This window comes from Notamacropus eugenii, chromosome 2 (assembly GCF_028372415.1).
Source record: "Notamacropus eugenii isolate mMacEug1 chromosome 2, mMacEug1.pri_v2, whole genome shotgun sequence".
Taxonomy (NCBI): Eukaryota; Metazoa; Chordata; class Mammalia; order Diprotodontia; family Macropodidae; genus Notamacropus; species Notamacropus eugenii.
In genome coordinates this window covers 55,412,005-55,433,503 of record NC_092873.1, presented here as the reverse complement: position 1 = coordinate 55,433,503, position 21,499 = coordinate 55,412,005, and the positions used below count along the sequence as shown (strand labels likewise).

The 21,499-nt window shown below is 41.9% G+C and overlaps 1 protein-coding gene across 19 annotated transcripts in view; it reads right to left on the bottom strand.

Moving 5' to 3' along the window:
- DGKG (diacylglycerol kinase gamma) overlaps positions 1 to 21,499 on the bottom strand; it is a 273,063-nt gene that overhangs the window by 30,415 nt on the left and 221,149 nt on the right. For all 19 annotated transcript variants that reach the window (XR_011973966.1, XM_072640384.1, XM_072640377.1 and 16 more), the window contains one exon: positions 13,106 to 13,307. Coding sequence is in view for 18 of the 19 variants with exons in the window: in XM_072640384.1 (XP_072496485.1) it covers positions 13,106 to 13,307 (202 nt within the window). In the remaining variant the exon portion in view is untranslated. The remainder of the gene's footprint in view (positions 1 to 13,105; positions 13,308 to 21,499) is intronic.

Sequence of the window (21,499 nt, the reverse complement as noted above, 5' to 3'; positions counted from 1 at the left end):
TTTTCTGGAGGCCTTATCCATCTATTAACATTCTACCTATTTTTTAAGACTCAACTCAATCTGTCTTCTCTCCTGAAGTCTTCCCTGGCCTTCCCAACCAGAAGTGAGCTCTCCTTCCTCTGAGTATTTGTTACTTTTCAGTAACACATGCTGCCTTGGTACTGGAGGGTTTTAAAGAAAGACTGTCTTTCTAATCTCTCCAACTAGATTGCAAACCCTAGAGGGCAGGTCATGGAGTTAGCAGACATGAATGAATGAATGAAAAAGCAATTACCAAGGGTTTACTTTATGTCAAACACTTTACTAAACTCTGAAGTTATAAAGAGAAAACAATAGGTAGTCTGGGCTCTCAAGGAACTCACATTGTAATTGGAGGAGACATCATACAAAAGAAAGTTTAGCTTCAGGACAGATGGGAAGTCCTAAGATTTATGTTCTGGTTCTGTTTGGTTCTGTGTCTAAATATTTTAAACGGTTTAGCACAATGCCTGGCACCTACATGCACATTCCCTGCTCATCTACCCCACTTCTGTGGGATTGTGACATCACAGATTTACAGCCAGAAGAGACCTTGAAGGTCATATAGTCCATCCTCATTTTATAGAGGAGTAAGGTGGATGGCAAGATTCAGTGGTCCTTAGTTACTTGGATAATGTAAGTGACATTTGAGGAAGGGGCTACTGGGGAATGACTTCAGGGTCATAGATCAAAGCATATAGTAAAGCCTGGAGGATATCAGCAGGACAGCAGGTAAAGGCTTGGTGGCCCTCTACCTCATCAGAAGAAATGGCGAGACTGCCCTTGAATTCAAACCCTTTGAACAGCCAAGAAGCCCAGACAAAGAAGAAGGGTACCCCGCCCCCCCCAGGGGTGACATAAGATCAAATCTCATCTTCTGCTACTTATTACCTGTGTGACCTTAGGCAAATTAATTAACCTCTCTGAACCTCAGTTTCATCATTTGTAGAATTAAGAGAATTGGACTCAATGTCCCCTGAGATCCCTTCTAACTCAAATTTATATGATCCTAGGACCTTGTTCAAATTCTGGTTCTTCTTTGGGCAAGCTCTTTTGCTTCTCTAGGTCTCAGTTTTCTCATCTGTAAAATGAATAGACTGGACATTGTCTCTTCTAATGTCCTTTCCAACACTAGATCTCTGATTTCTATATCTCCTTATATGTGGGAGGCACCTAGTGTTTTTTTTTTTTCCTACTGTTCCCAAACAGATCCAGGGAGCACCTAAATCAAGGCTTAGAGTATTTTTAGCTTGGATTTTTGCCACAAGCTAGAGAGCTTGGGAGCCTAGAGATGAGGGATGGCTTGGGGTGGCCTTGGTGGAGCCAATGCAGGGAAATACTAAGGCGACCAGCTCCTGACAAAGGCTCTTTAGGCATGGCCTTGTGGGAGCTGTTGCCAGGGGAAAATCATCACAGTTCTATTTTGGGCTGAAAACCTCACTGGGAGAAGGGATGGGGTGTAGATCAGCTCTATCCTGAATGTGTGTGAGGAAGGTTCCCTTGTTTAGGGCCAGAGCGAATCTTCTTAGATCCCCTCCTTTCCTTTCTCTCCTGGCTTCTCCATCGATGAGGAGCCTATTTGAAATGAGACCTTTCATAGACCTTAGCCTCTACCTCCTTTAAATACCCATTCCCCACCTGAATCTTGGAATGGGTATTCCATGACTACTGTTCTGTTTTATTATGTTCTGGTTCTGTGACTATATATTTTAAAAGGCTTAGCACAGTGCCCAGGATATACATGTACAATTCCCTCCTCATCTACCCCTCTTCAATGGGATCATAGATTTAGAGACAGAAGAGACCTTGAAGGTCATATAGTCTGTCCTCCTCATTTTACAGAGGAGGAAACTGAGGACCAGAAAGGGTAAGTAATAATATTCAAATGGTAAATGACAGAGCTGGAATTCAAACCATCAGGCCTTAGGACCATAGATTCAGAGCTGGATGGGACCTTAGGAGCCAGTTAGTTGAACTGCTCCATTTTACGGATGGGAAAGCTGAGGATCAAAGAGATCAAGTGACTTGACCATGGTTGCACAGCTACTCAATGTCAGAAGGCAGGATTCAAACCCAGAATCTGGAGAACCAAGTATTCCAAATGTGGATATCTTTCCTCTGTTCCACACTGTGCCCTGCTCCCTGGCTGAAAGAATTTTACAAAGATTTCTATCCACTCCCTTCTCTTTCAGCTTTTTAGCCCCTGATGCTGGCTGGGCTCACATTTTGGGGGGAGAGAGGTTGAGCTAGAGCTAATTGGACCTGACTATGTTATTATGACAAATTACCTCCTGATTAAACTCAGTTCAATTCATAGTATAATAGCATCATAGATTTCAAGATGGAAAGGAACTTAGAGGTCAGTCCTTAGAGGTTAATGCTCTCATTTTACAGATGAGGAAACTGAGACTTAAAGAGGTAAAATGATTTGTCCAAAATTAAACAGTTAATACACGACAGAATTGGGATTCAAAATTTGGTCCCTTATTCCAAAATCTATTTACCACAGAATTGTTGTTTAGTCATTTCAGCCTCATTTGACTCTTTGTGACCCTATTTGGGGTTTTCTTGGCAAAGATACTAGAGTGGTTTGTATTTCCTTTTCCAGTTCATTTTATAGATGAGGAAACTGAGGCAAACAATACGAAGTGATTTGACCAAGGTCACCCAGCTAATAAGTGTTTGAGGCCAGATTTGAACTCAGGAAGAGAGGAGTCTTCCTAACTTTAGGCCCAGCATTTTGTTCACAGTGCTACCTCAACACAACAAGTATTTATTAAGGGTTTGTTACGTGTCAGGCACTGAGCTCTGGATATGAGGACAAAAAGGAAAAAGTTCTCCTCTCAAAGAGCTTACATTCTCCGGGGTGGAGTGGGGCATTTCAGTAGTTTATTGTCTATAAAATGAGAGAACTAGACTTTAGCATCGTCCTAGGTCCTCACCAGCTATCAAGTTCTTTGATTGTCAAGTTTATAAGACTGGCATTCTTTGGGGATGCCTGCCCTAGCTACTTAGGCCAGATTCTCAGTCATAGCAGACTGCTTTACAGTCTAGCTCAGCACCAGTGAAATGAGACCAGGCAAGCACAATGCAGTGATAGTCTCATAATTATTTTCCTTCTCTTGGTCCATTGGTTCTTAAACTGGGATTTGGAGACTTCTTGGCAGCTAGCATCCGTTTCTCCATGCTTGACTTTGGAGGCAAGAATCCCCATTAATTATGTCCACACACGGATGACAGAAGAAAGATGAATTAAACAGCATACGATTCTAATATGAAGCAGCCAATAGAGGCAGGAAACAGAAGAGTTCTCCCCTCTCTTGGGTGAATTCTCAGTAGTCAGTGGTGTAGACTTGATGTTTTGTGTAGCTCACCCAGAGGATAAATGTGATTGGTTTGCTCCTTTGCCGAAATAAGGAGGTCAAAGTCAGTAGCCTTGTGTGGGGACTGGTCAGTAGCTTCCATCCATTCCTCTAGGAGCTGACTGCACACAGAGTCTTATAAATGCCTGACACTGGCCAGGAGGGAAGATGCAAGAGGGAACATAGACAGGTCATGCAAGGGAGTTATTGCTATTGGAAAAATGCCTCCTAGTGGAACACAGCATCAGAGGATCCTGGGTTCTTTCTGGAATGGACCTCGAAGGCTATCTTTTCCAGTTCCTTCACTTGATAGATGAAGAAGTTGAGACCCAGAAAGGTCATAGGATCATAGACCCAGAGCTGGAATGGAGACCATCCAATCTTCTTTTACAAATAGAGAAGCTGAAGCCCAGAGAGGCTAAGGACTTGCCCTAGGTCATACAGGTTTTAGAGCCAGGATTCACATTCAAGCCCTATGACAATCAGTGCACCAAGTTGGGTTTTACTTCAAAAGTTTCATGTACCCCCATTTTAGACTGTAAACTCCTTGAAACAGGGACTCCTTTGGTTTTGCTTTTTTATCCCAGCACAGTGCTCAGTTAACACTTGTTGAGTTGGAATGGGATACACCAGCCCCTATGAGACATACTCTCTTTGCCCAGTAAAGTTGACTGACATTGGATAAACTCTAGCATTAAAAATATATAGGGCTGGCCAGTCAGTGGTGCTGGATGAGGCTTGGAGAGCTTCCAAGTTCCTAGTTCAGATTCTGAGGGTTTATGCCATGGGAGGCAGACACTAAGGGCGGAGAGGCAAGAGGCTGAGTTTGGAATCTGAAGCCCCAAGTTTCAACTGTGACCTTGCCACTTCCCAGCTCTGCGGTTTGCCTCACCTCTTTCAGTCTCACTTTTCTCATCTGTAAAATGAAGATAAAACTATTTCTGCTCTCTACCTTGCAAGGTCATTGTGAGGATCAGATGGGAAAAATGATCAGTTAATGAGCATTCGTTAGTCACCTACAACATGCCAGGCACTAACTATGTTAGGTAATGGGGTTAAGAACAGAGAATGAAGCAAATCTGACTCCCGAAGAGCTTATGGTCTAATGGGAAAGACAGCTATATATACAAGTATAAATGTATACATGTAAGTAATCAATATGGAGAGAATACATACAAGTGAATGACAGGATAGTTTGAGGGGGAGGCACTTGTAGGTAAGGGGATCCAAAAGGCTTCAAGGAATATCTTAAAGGAAGAGAGGGTCTTTTAGGTGTGGGGGATGGCCAGATCATGCATGGAGGGTACCTTGTAAATTATAAAGTGCCACATAACTGTCAATTGTAAACGTTGGACTAGTCACTTGGAAGCAAGACAGGATAAAGGGGCACTTGGTATCTTTATTCTTGCCTTGCTCATGGAGCAAGAATCATCCTTCTTGGTTTTCTGGTTGATGATGTGGAAGCTGAGGAACCAGCTTCCAGCCAAGGGTGACTTGTAACCACAGGACTCATGTTCTGAGATAGTGGAGAGCATCCTTATTGACTGCTGAGCTGGAGGAGATGCTGAATCAGAGCAAATTTCCTCTTTTAAAAGGTGATCTATTGGCGCTCTCCAGGTAGTATCATGATTGGTTGGGACAATGGTCCTTCTTTACCATGAGGACCTCACCAACAGTCCTCCCCTTTTGTATCTATTCTTTCCTGATCTTAGGCAAATGAATGTCCTGAGAAGGACATGTCTGGATTTCTCAGGCAACGTGGTAGATTCAAAAGGAGGCCTGGTGTCTCATCAGATTGGAGCGGGCTGGCAGAAGGAGTGGTTGATTGAGGCAGATACTGGAATGGTTGACTATGAAAGTAGATAACATGAAGTTCAGGCAAGGTTTGGTTTGGACCAGATTTAGTCCTGGGGAGCCTGGCTTCTGGTGAGACAGGAAGTGTACCTTTTCCTCATAGTCTTCAGTTTGTTAAGGCATCTCGCGTATGTTGGGATGGTTTTAACTATAGCAAATTAGGCAAAGGCTCATAAGTCTAGAGATGCCCCCAAAGGTGGGAAGCAAAAAGGTACTCAATGTATGATATGACTCAGGGATGGGACAGGTAATTGATTCCTACACACACAAGAAAGGCTGAACATAAAAAAACTCACAAGTATACATTAATAGAATAGGGTTCAATTATTTAACTTATAACTATTGTTAACATTTTCTGGGAGGAGAGCTTTATCAGAAATATATAGCAATCTGTACAATTGCTGATTAGGAATTTTAGATTTCATCTCAACTCTGCATTTGATCCACCCCCTACTAGGCCTTCTCTGAAGTAGGTGACATAAAGGGACAGAATGTCAAACTTGGAGTCAAGGAGATCTGAGTTCAAACCCTGCCTCAGGCACTGTTCCTAGCTGTGTGTCTTTGGGCAAGTCACTCCATTTCTCTCAGTCTCAGTTTCTTTGTATGTAGAATGAGGATAATAATAGCACCTACCTCATAGAACTATGAGGATACAATGAGATAATATGTGGGTAAAATTCTTCATACACCTTAAAGCTGGTTTCCTCTGAGACAGTAGCCATTTTAACTGGCTAAAAGATACTTTTAAATATCATCTTTTATACATGTATACATTTTTATGTCAATTTCTGTTCTCCATAGCATGGTGGCCTTTCTTTTGAAAATTTAAGAACAATTTTTAACCAGATACCACCATCCTTAATCCTTTAAGCTACAAGAATGAAGAACTCTCAAAATATAGAGATGTAGCAGAAGAAATGAGAACCGTGTAGGAACAGGATTTGGTACCCATCATCACCATTATCCTCTCTGCTACTGGGATTGTTGTCCCAAGGATGCTTCCAGTGAGCCTACAGAAGCTTGCATCCCAATACTTGCATTCAGTTATAAATAAGCAATTAATTTATCTACCTGCATAATAATTTGTGGAACATTAAATATAAGAGTAATTTCTGGATGGCAACTTGCCCCAAGATTATATCTAGTTGAATTCCACTGAAAAAAAGAGAAGAAGAATGAGATAATCAGAGAATGACAATAATGGACATTCATGTGAGGCAGAGTCTGCTAACGCTCTGTTCAAAGCCCTCTCCTCTTCTCCGTCTCTTTTGTTTCAACTCGTGATTTCATCAGTGCCTATGGGTTCAATTATCACCTCTGTGCTATTGATTCTTATTCAGTCCTGACCTCCAGTCTCTCATCTAATGAACAGTTTGAACCAGATGTCTCGTAAACATCTTGGACTCACCATGCCCTAAACTGAGCTTATTGTCTCTCCCCTTAAACTATTCCCTCTTCCAAATTTCCCTGGTACTGTGGAGAGGACCAGCATCCTCTCAGGCATCCAGGCTCCCAATCTAGGTGTCAATCGTTTTTTAAAATTTTATTTATTTATTTTGTTTTCAACATTCATTTCCACAAAATTTTGAGTTCCAAATTTTCTTCCCTTCTCTCCCCTCCCCCCACCCCCAAACGGCGAGTATTCTAATTACCCCTACCACCAATCTGCCCTCCCTTCTAACATTCCTCCTTTACCTTATCCCCATCTTTTCTTTTGTCCTGTAGGGCAAGATAAATTTCTATACTCCATTACCTGTATTTCTTATTTCCCAGTTGTATGCAAGAACAACACTCAACAGTTGCTCCTAAAACTTTGAGTTCCAACTTCTCTTCCTTCCTCCCTCCCCACTCATCACCATTGAGAAGGCAAGCAATTCAATATAGGTTATGTATGTGTAGTTTTGCAAATGACTTCCATAATAATCATGTTGTGTAAGACTGACTATATTTCCCTCTATCCTATCCTGCCCCCCATTGCTTCTGTTCTCTCTTTTGACCTTGTCCCTTCCTAAGAGTGTTGACTTCTAATTGCTCCCTCCTCCCATTGCCCTCCCTTCCATCATTCCCCCCACCCTACTTATCCCCTTCTCCCCCACTCTCCTGTATTGTAAGACAAGTTTTCATACCAAAATGAGTGTGCACTTTTTTCCTTCCTTGAGCCAAATGTGATGAGAGTAAGCTTCATGTTTTCCCTTTCACCTCCCCCCTTTTCCCCCTCCATTGAAAAATCTTTTTCTTGCCTCTTTTATGAGAGATAATTTGCCCCATTCCATTTCTCCCTTTTTCCTCCCAATATATTCCTCTCTCACCCCTTAATTTTGTTTTTTTAGATACGATCCCTTCCTATTCAATTCACCTTGTGCTCTCTGTCTCTCTCTCTCTCTCTGTCTCTCTCTCTGTCTGTGTGTGTGTGTGTGTGTGTGTGTGTGTGTGTGTGCGCATAATCCCACCAACTACTCAGATACTGAAAAAAGTTTCAAGAATTACAAATATTGTCTTTCCATGTAGGAATATAAACTTTAGTAAGTCCCTTGTGATTTCTCTATCCTGTTTATCTTTTCATGCTTCTCTTGATTCTTGTGTTTGAAAGTCAAATTTTCTTTTCAGCTCTGATCTTTTCATAAAGAAAAACAGTGTCACTGCTTGAAAGTCCTCTATTTCATTGAAAGACCATTTTTTCCCCTGAAGTATTATACTCAGTTTTGCTGGGTAGGTGATTCTTGGTTTTAGTCCCTAGGTGTCATTCTTGAGTCTTCACTCTCCCCACCTCCCTCCCCCATATTGGCAAGGACCATTGATTCTACCTTTGTAATATCTCTGGAATATGCCTCCTTCTCTCCTCTGATATGTCCAACACACTGGTGCAAGTCAACACACGTTTATTAGGTGATTACCGTATTATAGTCAGACATGGTGCCAAGGATGCAAGTGCAAGCAAAAAGACAGTTCTCAAAGAGCATACATTCTAATGAGGGATGACAGCATCCCCAAAGAAGGTGAAGGTGGGAGGGCAGCACAAGTGCCCCCAAAGGAGCCCAGAAATGAAGAGGGAAGATCTGGAAAGGATGAGGGGATTAGGGGGCAAGGGGAATGGTGGCTGGGATGTAGTGAATTCTATTCATGGTCACAATGTCCAGTAGGTGTTTTGGGGACTGGAGTTCAGAAGAGAGTGAGTAGGACCAGAGAGAAAGATCTGAGATGATCATTATGTGCATGGGAGCTGATGAGGTAACCAAGTGAGAGAGTATAGAGAGAAAAAAAAAGAGGGCCTGGTACTGGGCCAGCTAAGGGCCACATGCAAAGTCACTGAGTGAGACACAGGGAGCCTGGGACCTCACTCCTGGATGATTGCAATGGGCTCCTGGTTGGTCTCTTTGCTTTAAGTCCCCACTGCAGGCTATCATCTCTGCTGCCAAAATGCATCTCTGACTATGACATCCCCTCCTTCCCCCTCTCCCCGCAGCTGTGACTCCCTGGTGACTTTGGAATCAAATGTGATACCCTCCATTTGGTGTTTAAAGCCCTTGGTAACATGGCCCCTTTCTACCCTTCCAGTCTTCTTACATCATTCCACTATCTAGTGACACTGACCTTGGTGCTTCTCCCACATGACATTCAATCTCCTGAGTCTGTATTTCCCCTGGCTGTTCCCCATGCTCAACATTCTCTCCCTCCTCCCCTCCGCCTCCTGGCTTCCTCTGAGTCTCAGCTAAAATCCCATCTTCTGCAACAAGTGTTTCCCAGGTCGCCTTCATTTTAGTGCCATCTATCTGAGATTATCCCGCATTGTTTTTCAGTCATCTGACTCTTTATGACCCCATTTGGGATTTTCTTGGCAAAGATACTAGAATGGTTTGCCATTTCCTTCTCCAGTTCATTTTACAGGTGAGGAAACTGAGGCAAGAACAGTTAAATGACTTGCCCAGGGTCACACAACTACTTCATATCTGAGGCTGCATTTGAACTCATGACTATGAGTCCCCCTGATTGCAAGCTCAGTGCTCTCTCCACTGAGCTGCCTACCTGCCCCACTATGCCATCAGTGACTGACAAAAAATGAAACTATCCCTGCTCTCAACTGAGAAAGTCAATGGCTAATTAAGGTAAACGACACTCAACACAGGAGAAGTGTCCTAGAAAGTGTATGACAAATCTGTCAGACAAGCACTTCAGGTTGAACCAGAGAATTTTGCAAACCCACAGAGGGTTTTCTTATTCTTTTACATCATTCACCAAGTGGTGATGGTTGTGGTGGCGATCGCCTGACTGTCATCCGAGCAAAAAGGGATATGAATCCATGGTAATGAATGAGATCATTTCACTCAGTCCTAGGGAACTTGGGTGTCAGCAATGATCTCATTCACTATATATAGTGGGGTCACTTTTTGAGTGAAAGTAAATGGGTCATAATCTTGTGTCTATAGTCTTAGGGTCTCCTGCACTGGAATCAAGGAGCTATTGAAGAAATTCTACTCAGTTATTTTGCCCAAGGGGAAGAGTCAGGCTGTACCACAGAGTTTCTGAGCAGTGAGGAAAAGTTCATTGGACACAAGGTCCTGAGGCTAAACACTGCTCATGTGGCCGCTCTGGGCAAGAATGAGAAATGGAATCATTTTTAACCGTGGAATCACATTCTAGGGATGGGGTCTGGGAGGGGAATATAGACTGGAAGTTTCCTGTACATGATTGGGAAGGCAAATTAGCATATGGTATCATCTTAGGTCAGTCACCTCCTGCTTTAAGAGGAAGAGAGGCGATCAGAAACTCCAAGGAAAAAGGGAAGTTGATTTGATCAGAAACTGACCAGAAGCCCACTTCCTCAAGGGGATAGAATGATTTTCTTTGTATAAAGAGGAGGACACTCCACTGATGACTTTTCTTCTCTATATATTTGAAAAGAAACACTGACCACCTAGAGTATATTCATATGTGAGCAAACAAGATAGGGAGGGGAGTGGAATAAAATGCCATAAGATGGCTGGCTGAAGGAAGTGGGAATGTTGAACTGGAAGAAGAGGAGCTTTGGGGGTTGGGTGGGACTGAAGGGCTCAAATTCTCTCTCTGATACTGACTACTTGGGTGACTTTGGACAAGCCATTTAATCCCTGTGGGCCTTAGTTTCCTCATCTATAAAATGAGGGGACTGGATTAAATGGCCTTTGAGGTCTCTTGAGATCTATGACTTGAGGATCCCGTTACTTTCCAAGATGACTCAGTAGGATGTTTTGTCCTCACATTGAGCCAGAATTTGATTCTGTCCTTCCTACCCCACTACTCCTCACTCTGTCTTCTGGGCCCAGCAGTAGCAAATCTCAGCCTCTTACCCAGGATAGCCCTTCAAATACTTAATTAAGGGCTTTTTCTTTTTCATTCATTCCTTTATTTATTCAAAGAAAACTATCCTGTTCCCCTTAAGTCTTCTTCTTTCACGGCTAAGCGCATCTGTTGCCTTCAAATGTTTCTTACAGGGCCTGGCTTCTGGTTCCCTTCAGAATATGATGCTCTGAACTCCAGACTGTTCTTGGCTTTGGGTCACATGGTCATGAAACAGCAGACTTGGAACTGGAAGCCAGATCTTTCTAACTTTGAGATCACTTCTCCAGCTGCTACACTGCACTGCCTCTGCTTGCCAATATCCTACCTAAAATGGATCCCTGCCATACTCCTGATAGGGTCTGATTGGGGTAGAGGGCCCTGGGACCCTCCCATATTCTGGCTGTTATGCTGCTTTCTTTAAAAATTTAATTAATTTATTTGTTTTCAGTTTTCAACAATCACCTCTATAAGTTTTAAATTTTCTCCCCCTTCTTCTCTTCTCCCTCCCTGAGATGGCATGCAATATTATACGGGTTCTACACATACATTCTTATTAAATACATTTTCATATTAGTCATGTTGCATAGAAGAATTAAAAAGAATGGGAGAAATCATGAGAAAAACCAAATGAAAACAAAATATAACACAAGAGAAGTATTCTTCATTCTGCATTCTAATTCCATTGTTCTTTCTCTCAGTGTGGATGGCATTTTGCCTCAAGAGTCCTTTGGGAATGTTTCAGGTCCTTGCATTGCTGTGAAGCGCTAAGTCTATCAAAAACAGTCCTTACACACTGTAAGTATTACTGTGTATAATGTTCTCCTGGTTCTGCTCATTTCATTCAGCATCAGTTCATTTAAGTCTTTCCAGGTTTTTCTGAAGTCTGCCTGTTTGTCATCTCTTATAGCACAATAGTATTCCATTATATTCATGTACCACAGCTTGTTTAGCCATTCCCCAACTGATGGGAATTGTCTTGATTTCCAGTTCTTGGCCACCACAGAAAGAGCTGCTATAAAAATTTTTGTACATGTGAGATTTTTCCCCATTTTTATGATCATATATACATATGTATATAGCCCTAGAAACAACATTGCTGGGTCAAAGGGTATGCACATTTTTGTAGCCCTTTGGGAATAGTTCCAAATTCCTCTCCAGAATGGTTGGATCAGCTCACAGCTCCACCAACAATGAATTAGTGTTCCAACTCTCCCACATCTTCTACAACATTTATCATCTTCCTGTTTTGTCATGTCAGCCAATCTGATGGGTGTGATGTGGTATCTCAGAGATGTTTTCATTTGCATCTCTCTGATCAATAGTGATTATAGCATTTTTTTCATATGACTATAGATAGCTTCAATTTTTTCCTCTGAAAACTGCCTGTTCATATCCTTTGACCATTTATCAATAGGGGAATGATTTGTATTCTTGTCAATTTGACTCAGTTCTCTATATATTTTAGAAATGAGGCTTTTCTCATAGACACCAGTTTTCTGCTTGCCTCCTAATCTTGGTTGCATTGGGTTTGTTTGTGCAAACTCTTTTCAATTTAATGTAGTCAAAATTATTCATTTTATACTTCATAATGGTCTCTATCTCTTATTTGGTCATAAATTTCTCCATTTTCCATAAACTGACAAATACACCACTCCTTGCTCCCCTAATTTATAATATCAGCCTTTATACCTAGATCATGAACCCATTTGGATTTTATTCTTGTGTACAGTGTCAGGCATTAGTCGACACCCAGTTTCCATCACACTATTTTCCAGTTTTCCCAGCAGTTTTTGTCAAACAATGAGTACGTATCCCAGAAGTTGTGGTCCTTGGGTTTATCCAATAGTAGACTACTATAGTCATTGACTACTGTGTCTGGTGTACCTAACCTATTCCACTGATCTACCCCTCTATTTCTTAGCCAGTACCAAGTGGTTTTGATCATTGCTGCTTTATAATACAATTTGAGATCTGATATGGCTAGGCCACCTTCCCTAGCATTTCTTTTCATTAATTCTTTTGATGTTTTGGACCTCTTTTTCTTACAGATGAATTTTGATATCATTTTTTTCTAGCTGTAGAAAATAATTTTCTGGTAGTTTGGTTGATATGGCACTGAATAAGTGAATTAATTTAGATAGAACTGTCATTTTTATTATATTGGCTTGGCCTACCCTATGCTGCTTTTAATGAAGCCCAAGATTTCATTAGGAAGTTTGAGAGGTGATGTGACTGATTAGCTAATGAGCTGAACTCACAGTTAGGAAGACCCAGGTTCAACTTCCACACTCTGATAGACAAAGGCTACATGACCCTGAGCAAGTCACCTAACCAGTACTTGTGGTAACTCTCTAAAGAAGGGGCCAACTTCCGTGAGTAGAGGGAGTTTCTCCTACATCAGAAAATCCTTTATATCCATGAAGTCACAGGTGCCACTCCCTGTCCCGCCCCCTTGGCCTAACTGCCTTCTGAGGGGCTTGCCATCTCTAATACAACGATCAACATCTTCCCACTGCCATTGGCCATTGAGGAGTGTTATTAGAATGTTAGCTTACCTTGGATACAGAACTTCAGCTCCTTGGGGTCTGTGATTGTCCCTCTCCGAAACTTCCCTGAACTCTTCTTCCCTAGTAGGGGAAATCTCCGTTGTCTCTTTTCCTCTCCCCAGAGATTTGTGCCTCCATATGCACTGGGAATGTTGAGTACGGCGATGCCCTCCAGCAAGGTACCCTTGAGGTCAAGGGTGATGCCATCACACTGTGGGGCAGATGGACAAAGTCAGGGACTAGTTGCTTTGGGACATACAGCTTCAAAGGCATGGATGGATTATAAGATCATATTATCTGTACTGTGTACATGGACATCCACATACATACTTAGGCACACGCACCCAGGCATGACTGGATATTTAGGTCAACTTTTGGGGATGGAATATACCTGTCAAGAGAGGCAATGTTGGGCTATGGCATCAGGAACACCAACCCAGGAGTCAAGAGACCTCAGTTCTCACCTCAGTTCTGACAGGTACCAGCCATGTGATGGGGATAGCTAGGTGGCATAGTGGATAGAGAACTGGACTTGAAATCAGGAAGACTCATCTTTCTGAGTTCAAATCTGGCCTCAGACATTTATTAGCTGTGTGACCCTGTTCAAGTCACTTCACCCTGTTTCCCTCAGTCTTCTTATCTGTAAAATGAGCTGGAGAAGGAAATGGCAAACTACTTTATTTAGTATCATTGCCAAGAAAATTCCAATTGGGGTCATGAAGAGTAGGTTAAAAACCCCAAAACAAAAATTCCTGCGTAACTAGAAGAATTGTATCCCATCGAATCTCAGAACCTCAGAACTGAAGGACCTCAGAAGCCATCTGGTCCAATCCATGTCCAACCAAGAATCTCCTTTTGATAGTGGATCCCCCAACACATAGTCTTTCACACTGTGTTCATATTTCCTTCTTCTTTAGGGAAGGGAAAATCCCTTCCTAGCAACATCTCATTTCACCTTTGGACACCTCAGATTGTTAAAAAGTTTTCCCTCAAGTTGAGACTCTCTTTGCCTCTTTGAAATTTCTACCCATTGCTCCCACTCTTATCTTTTGGAACAAGGATTGAACAGATTTAATGCCTCTTCTATGTGATAACCCTTCAGATCATCAGAGACAGCTAACATATTGTCCACAAGTCTTTTTTCTTTCCCTCCAGGCTACATACTCCTAGTTCCTTGAACCCATTCTCTTATGTCTTGAATGTGAGGTCCTTCCTTATCCTGATTGTCCTCTGAACAATCTCCAACAACCTTCTTGAAATGGAGCAACCAAATCTTGAAGACTTAGGATTGGCACCATTCCAACTGCCAGCACCCTTGGGCAAGTCTTTGCTACCACATGCTTGGACTGTAATTGCCTCCTACCCACCCTTTACCTCTGCTGCAACTCATTTGGATATCAGTTGGAAAAAAAATAATTTTTTGAGGGGATGGTGACAATCCAGACCTGCAATCTCATTGGTGTAGAAGACTTCTGGTGAGACAATTCCCTCCATCAACACAGGTTGACAACTGTTTTATAACTTAGGGTTAGAAAGGCGACTGAGAAATGGCGTTGCTTGACCACCATCACACAGAGAGTCTGCAGCAGAGGTGGAGTTTGGATCCATGTCTCCTTGACTCACCTGACCCACCATGCCAGGCTGCTTCTCATGTTGATATCATGTTCAATTCAAATTTCAATTCAACATATATATTTTTAAAGCTTCGGCATACATATAAACTCATTTATAAATCTTTAGGAAGAACAATGATGGACAGTTATGAGCAGTCTTGCTCCCTCTAGCAGAGAAAAATAGTGAAAGGAAAAGAAAGTTTGGTAAGCAGTCCAATTAAGCCCTTAGCACAATGCCTGACACACAGTAGGCACTGAATAAATGTTTCTTGGTTGACTAAGAGCATTCAAGAATGAAAATAATAGGATAGCAAACAGAGGAAAATTGGAAAAGATCTGCCAGGATTTTTATAACAAACTTTTCCCCATCACATTAGAGTTACCAACCACCCTTGGACTCTAATGTCACCATCCCAGATATGCTTAGAAGAGAGGTATAAAGGATGCCAAAGAGAACAAATGTGAGAAAACATGACAAATTGGACTAAGTGGAGATCACACAATTATCAGGGTGCTGAGGAATCTGTTCAAAGGTATCCAAAGGATGGGTTTGGGGGAACCAAGGAGAGAAGGCATGTTAGGGTCAAAGACAGCATGACACAATCACAAGTTTTAGGATCCCAGATTTTGAGCTGGAGGTCACACCCTTCATATTACAAATGAAGAAACAGAGACCTAGGCAAATTAAGAGACATGCCTAGAGTCACATGGTTAGGGAGTATTTGAGGTGGGATTAGAAAGGAGAGCTCCTGGTCTCCTTCTAGGGCTCTATTTATTCACAGTGCCACGGGACACTCATTAGCATGAGATAGGGAAGAATGAAGAATGAATGATAAATAATTAATTAAAGGCTCTTTCATGTGCAAAGAGGAAGAGCAGATGGATAGAATTAGAAGGAACCTTACGCTGGATCCCACCACCATTTTCCAAAGCATTGAGCTACTACCACTTCCAAACCATCCTACATCCTGTCTCCTCTGTGATTTGGAGTCACTTAAATTTTCCCCAGAATCTGAGTTTGCTTCAAGGCCCTGTTCTCTGCTGAGTGAATCTGAAGGAGAGGAAAATGGAAGGTGGGAGCAGGGTCTGCCTGGAGAGTGGTCCTGCTCCCAGGGGCTTTACTGAACTCCCTCTGTTCCATTTCCATGACACCACCCAGTCCCCCTGCCCCTTCATGGGGCCTGTGTTTCAGGCAGCAGCATGTTGAAGGTGTGGGGGAGGGGCTGGAAGCTGGCTCCCTTCCCGATCCCGGAACAACTCAGGAATGTGTGCTATGAAGAGGCCCAGAGAGCGCTGCTCCCATGCCTGCCTCCCCCTGCGCAGTCGGTGGGCACCCAGGCAGCTGTCTGGGGCACTCAGCATTCATCTCCTTTACAAGGACAGTTCCTCCTCTTCTGGTTTCATTGCCTGCCAAGGATGAAGGGTTTGTTTTGTTTTAGGCTTGGTTGGTATAGAGGTAACCAGGATCCAGGATGAGAGAGGTCAGAGAATATTCCTGTGAAAGTCAAATGCTCAGGAGAGTCAGGCTGGGCCTGTGAGGGTTCCCTGGTCCCTCCCACTTTATCTCCAAGGTCCCTTTCACCTTGAAAAGTCTGTAATTCTCAAGATCAGCTATAAAACATTAAAACATAGCAGGAAAAAAGTTCAGCTGGGGATACAAACAGGCCAATTTTGTTATTACTACCTTACATATACCTTACCTTATATATTAATATATACTTATAAAACCCCCCAAATATACATTAACAGAAGCTTAAAGTTTCCCATATAATCCTTTTATTTTCCATCTTTGTATATTGGGATATTTGTGTTGCAATAAATAATGCCAATAGCATGTAATTATTAAGCGCCTACTATGGCCAGACCCTGGGGATAGAAGGATGAGAATGTTTATCAATGACAAGTAAGTTCATAATTAAAAAAAAAAAATCGGTTACACTAGGGAGAATCCCCAAGTTACTTTTTATCAGGGATTTATTCTTGCCCCTTCTCCCCCGATCCCCACCCCTGTGGCGGCAGTGGGATGTGTGAGGGTAGGGGTGGGAGATGGTGGCATATGTGGAGGATGGTGGAAGGTGGTGAATGGAACACAGGACCCTTCTGTGACCCACACCCTGTCAGCTCACATTTTCTCCAGTTCTCTGCTGTTGATGACCTGAAAAAGATGACTCTTTTGAACTCCTATGGGGACATCTTCTTCAGCTGAAAGACTCCAATGATTCCATTTTTAAAGGTCTCCAGAGAAAGAGATTCTACAACTTTCTGTGATGACCTATTTCAGTATTTAGCATTCTTTTTGGCCAGGATATTGTTTTTTCTGTCTGATCTTTTGTCCCAAGACTGCTCGGTAATCTGACTTCTCTCCTACTTCTCTCCAGAAACCCATGGGTAGAATATTTACTTCTATTCAATTAATTTTGTTAGATTCAGTCCATCATTCTAACCTGTCAAGATATTTTTGGATACTGAGTCTATCCTCCAATATGTTAGATGTTCCTCTAAGTTTCATATTATCTGCAAATTTGTTTTATTTTTATTTTAGTTATTTTGATGTTGAATGAATTATAAAATATATGATAGTTCTTACATGCTGTAAGATTATATAGCATATAAGCACAGTATACAAAAAGCTTAAAATATTTTAAAAATTCTAGCATCCAAATAGGAAATGTAACTTTTATTTTCTTTCTTTTTTTTTTATTAATTTATTTAACTTTTAACATTCATTTTCACAAAATTTTGGGTTCCAAATTTTCTCCCCTTTTGTCCCCTCCCCCCACCCCAAAACACCGAGCATTCTAATTGCCCCTATCACCAATCTGCCCTCTCTTCTATCATCCCTCCCTTCCCTTGTCCCCATCTTCCCTTTTGTCCTGTAGGGCCAGATAACTTTCTATACCCCTTTACCTGTATTTCTTATTTCCTAGTAGCCAGAACAGTACTCGACAGTTGTTCCTAAAACTTTGAGTTCCAACTTCTCTTCATCCCTTCCTCCCCACCCATTCCCTTTGGAAGGCAAGCAATTCAATATAGGCCATATCTGTGTAGTTTTGCAAATGACTTCCATAATAGTCGTGTTGCGTAAGACTAACTATATTTCCCTCCATCCTATCCTGCCCCCCATTGCTTCTATTCTCTCTTTTGACCCTGTCCCTCCCCAAGTATTGACTTCAAATTGCTCCCTCCTCCCATTGCCCTCTCTTCCATCCTCCCCCCCACCCTGCTTATCCCCTTCTCCCCCACTTTCCTGTATTGTAAGATAGGTTTTCATACCCAAATGAGTGTGCATTTTATTCCTTCCTTTAGTGGAATGTGATGAGAGTAAACTTCATGTTTTTCTCTCACCTCCCTTTGTTTTCCCTCCACTAAAAAGTCTTTTGCTTGCCTCTTTTATGAGAGATAATTTGCCCCATTCCATTTCTCCCTTTCTCCTCCTGATATGTTTCTCTCTCACCGCTTAATTTCATTTTTTAAAGATAGGATCCCATCCTATTCAATTCACTCTGTGCTCTCTGTCTCTGTGTGTGTGTGTGCGTGTGTGTGTGTGTAATCCCACCTACTACCCAGATACTGAAAAGTTACAAGAGTTACAAATATTGTCTTTCCATGTAGGAATGTAAACAGTTCAACTTTAGTAAGTCCCTTATGACTTCTCTTTGCTGTTTACCTTTTCATGCTTCTCTTCATTCTTGTGTTTGAAAGTCAAATTATCTTTTCAACTCTGGTCTTTTCATCAAGAATGCTTGAAAATCCCCAATTTCACTGAAAGACCATTTTTTCCCCTGAAGTATTATACTCAGTTTTGCTGGGTAGGTGATTCTTGGTTTTAGTCCTTGTTCCTTTGACTTCTGGAATATCATATTCCATGCCCTTCTATCCCTTAATATAGAAGCTGCTAGATCTTGTGTTATCCTGATTGTATTTCCACAGTACTTGAATTGTTTCTTTCTAGCTGCTTGCAATATTTTCTCCTTGACCAGGGAACTCTGGAATTTGGCCACAATGTTCCTAGGAGTTTCTCTTTTTGGATCTCTTTCAGGAGGTGATTGGTGGATTCCTTGAATACTTTTTTGCCCTCTGGTTCTAGAATCTCAGGGCAGTTTTCCTTGATAATTTCATGAAAGATGATGTCTAGGCCCTTTTTTTGATCATGGCTTTCAGGTAGTCCCATAATTTTTAAATTGTCTCTCCTGGATCTATTTTCCAGGTCAGTTGGTTTTCCAATGAGATATTTCACATTATCTTCCATTTTTTCATTTTTTTGGTTTTGTTTTGTGATTTCTTGGTTTCTCATAAAGTCAATGGCCTCCATCTGTTCCATTCTAATTTTGAAAGAACTATTTTCTTCAGTGAGCTTTGGAACCTCTTTTTCCATTTGGCTAATTCTGCTTTTGAAAGCATTCTTCTCCTCATTGGCTTTTTGAACCTCTTTTGCCAATCGAGTTAACCTATTTTTCAAGGTGTTATTTTCTTCAGCATTTTTCTGGGTCTCCTTTAGCAAGGTGTGGACCCGCTTTTCATACTTTTCTTACATCTCTCTCATTTCTCTTCCCAGTTTTTCCTCCACCTCTCTAACTTGATTTTCAAAATCCTTTTTGAGCTCTTCCATGGCCTGAGCCCATGGTATATTTATTTTGGATGTGTGGGATACAGAAGCCTTGACTTCTGTGTCTTTCCCTGATGGTAAGCATTGTTCTTCCTCATCAGAAAGAAAGGGAGGAATTATCTGTTCACCAAGAAAGTAACCTTCTATAGTCTTATATTTTTTCCCTTTTCTGGGCATTTTTCCAGCCAGTGACTTGACTTCTGAGTTTTCTTTCCACCCCCACCATGCCTCCAGATCCACCCAGCCAGTGCTTGGGGTCTGAGATTCAAATGCTGCTTCCCAGCCTCAGGACTTTGGGCGGGGGCAGGGCTGCTATTCAGTGTGAGATTAAGTTCAGGTGCTCAGGTGGGGGCAGGGCCACCACATGGGACTCAGTTCCCTCAGGGGGTTTATGTGGAGACCTTCAACAATAGATCTGAGCTCTGCTGCTGCCTCCTGAGGGAGCCCGAGCCACGGGGACACCCCACTCCCCTCTCAGCCACCCAAAAAGACTCTCTCATTCACCCCCGTCACCTGTGGGTGGAGGGACCCGTGTGGCCGCTGGAGATTCTGTCCCTGAAGCCTGCTGGGATCTGTTCCTCTCGGTGCCACGCGGCCAAGGCAGGGCTGGGCTCCACTCTGGGTCCAGGGCACGACAGACCTTTCAAGTCAGGTTTTCAGGTCTCTCTGGAACAGAAATCTCGTCCGCTTCATTGTTCTATAGCTTCTGCTGCTCCAGAATTTGTTGGGAGTTCTTCTTTACAGATATTTTATGGGCTGTGGGTTCAGAGCTAGCATATGTGTGTCTTTCTACTCTGCCATCTTGGCTCCTTCCAACTTTAATTTTCCAATAAACACTGTTAAAAACTATACCTCACACTTATTTTCAAGGAGTCCAAGATGTTCAATAGTTGTAATCAAAATAACAATTCCCATATTTCCTTCATTCATGACTCCTGCTTCCAGGTCACCTATATCTGTCATAGTCATCATAGAGAGAAGAGCTGTAAACATTTTCCCTTTCATTGGTTTTCATTTGATTTGATATTTTGTGATTTCCTTGTGGAAACTGAATTTCCATTTGATGTCCACAAACCTATTTATAATTCCAAATTATGTAGGGCACCTTCAATATCAGAAACATCTTCAAACTGAACATAAGCCAGTTCTCTTGGACAATGATATACATCAACCATGGGACCATAATGACTAACTTCCTAGTGCAAGTCTTCAGACCTGGTATTGTCATTCCTCACCAACAGGGACATATAGTTCTGCTATAATTAGGGGGACACGGTGGTGGGAGTGAGGCATAAGGCACTAATGAGTGAGTATAAATCTTCTTATCTGCAAATTGGACAAACTTCTCTTCTCTGTCTTCATTCAAGTCATTGACAAGAATATTGACTAGCTCAGGGACAAGATTCTCACATCACTCCAGTATAGATCCTCTTTTGTGTTGATGTTGACTCATTACTGATTAGTCTTTTGGTAAAATTATCCAACCACTTCTGGGTTCATCTAACTTTGTTCTCATGTCATCCACATTTCTCCATCTTGTCCACAATAATAGAATGAGAAATTTTGTCAGCTCTTTGCTAAAATCTAAACAGATTGTTTATAGTATTTTTCCTTATCTAGGAGTCTAGGAGCTAACAAAAGGAAATGACCTCTTCTTGATCAACTTGTGCAGGTACTTTGTGATCACTGCTTTCCTTTCTAAGGGCTCACAAACCATCCCTTTAGTAACATATTCTAGGATGTTGCTAAGTATAGAAGTCAAGTCCACAGGCCTATATTTTAAAGACTCCACTGTTTTCCCTTTTTTGAAAGTCAGGATGGATTTTGCCTTTTTCTAGAACTATGGCACCTATCCTTTTCTCTCAGATCTTTTAGAGATTACTCAAGCAAAGACTTTTCTGAGAATATGTTGTTTTCCCCCTATAAAATGTGAGTTCTCTGATGTCAAGAACTATATTTTTGTCTTTTTAGCTTCAGTATCCACTACAGTGACTGCCACATTTTTGATGTTCTAGACAAGTGATTCTGTTGCTCTGCAGAATTCCCAGTGAGGAAACTTCCTTTTCCAAAGGAAGCTGGTATTTATTCTGCAACTTATAGTTGTCAAAAGTTGCCTAGGGGGTGATTTTCTAAGATCAAGGGGTTTTCCCAGGGTCCCAATGCCTGTTTGTGTCAAAGGTGGGA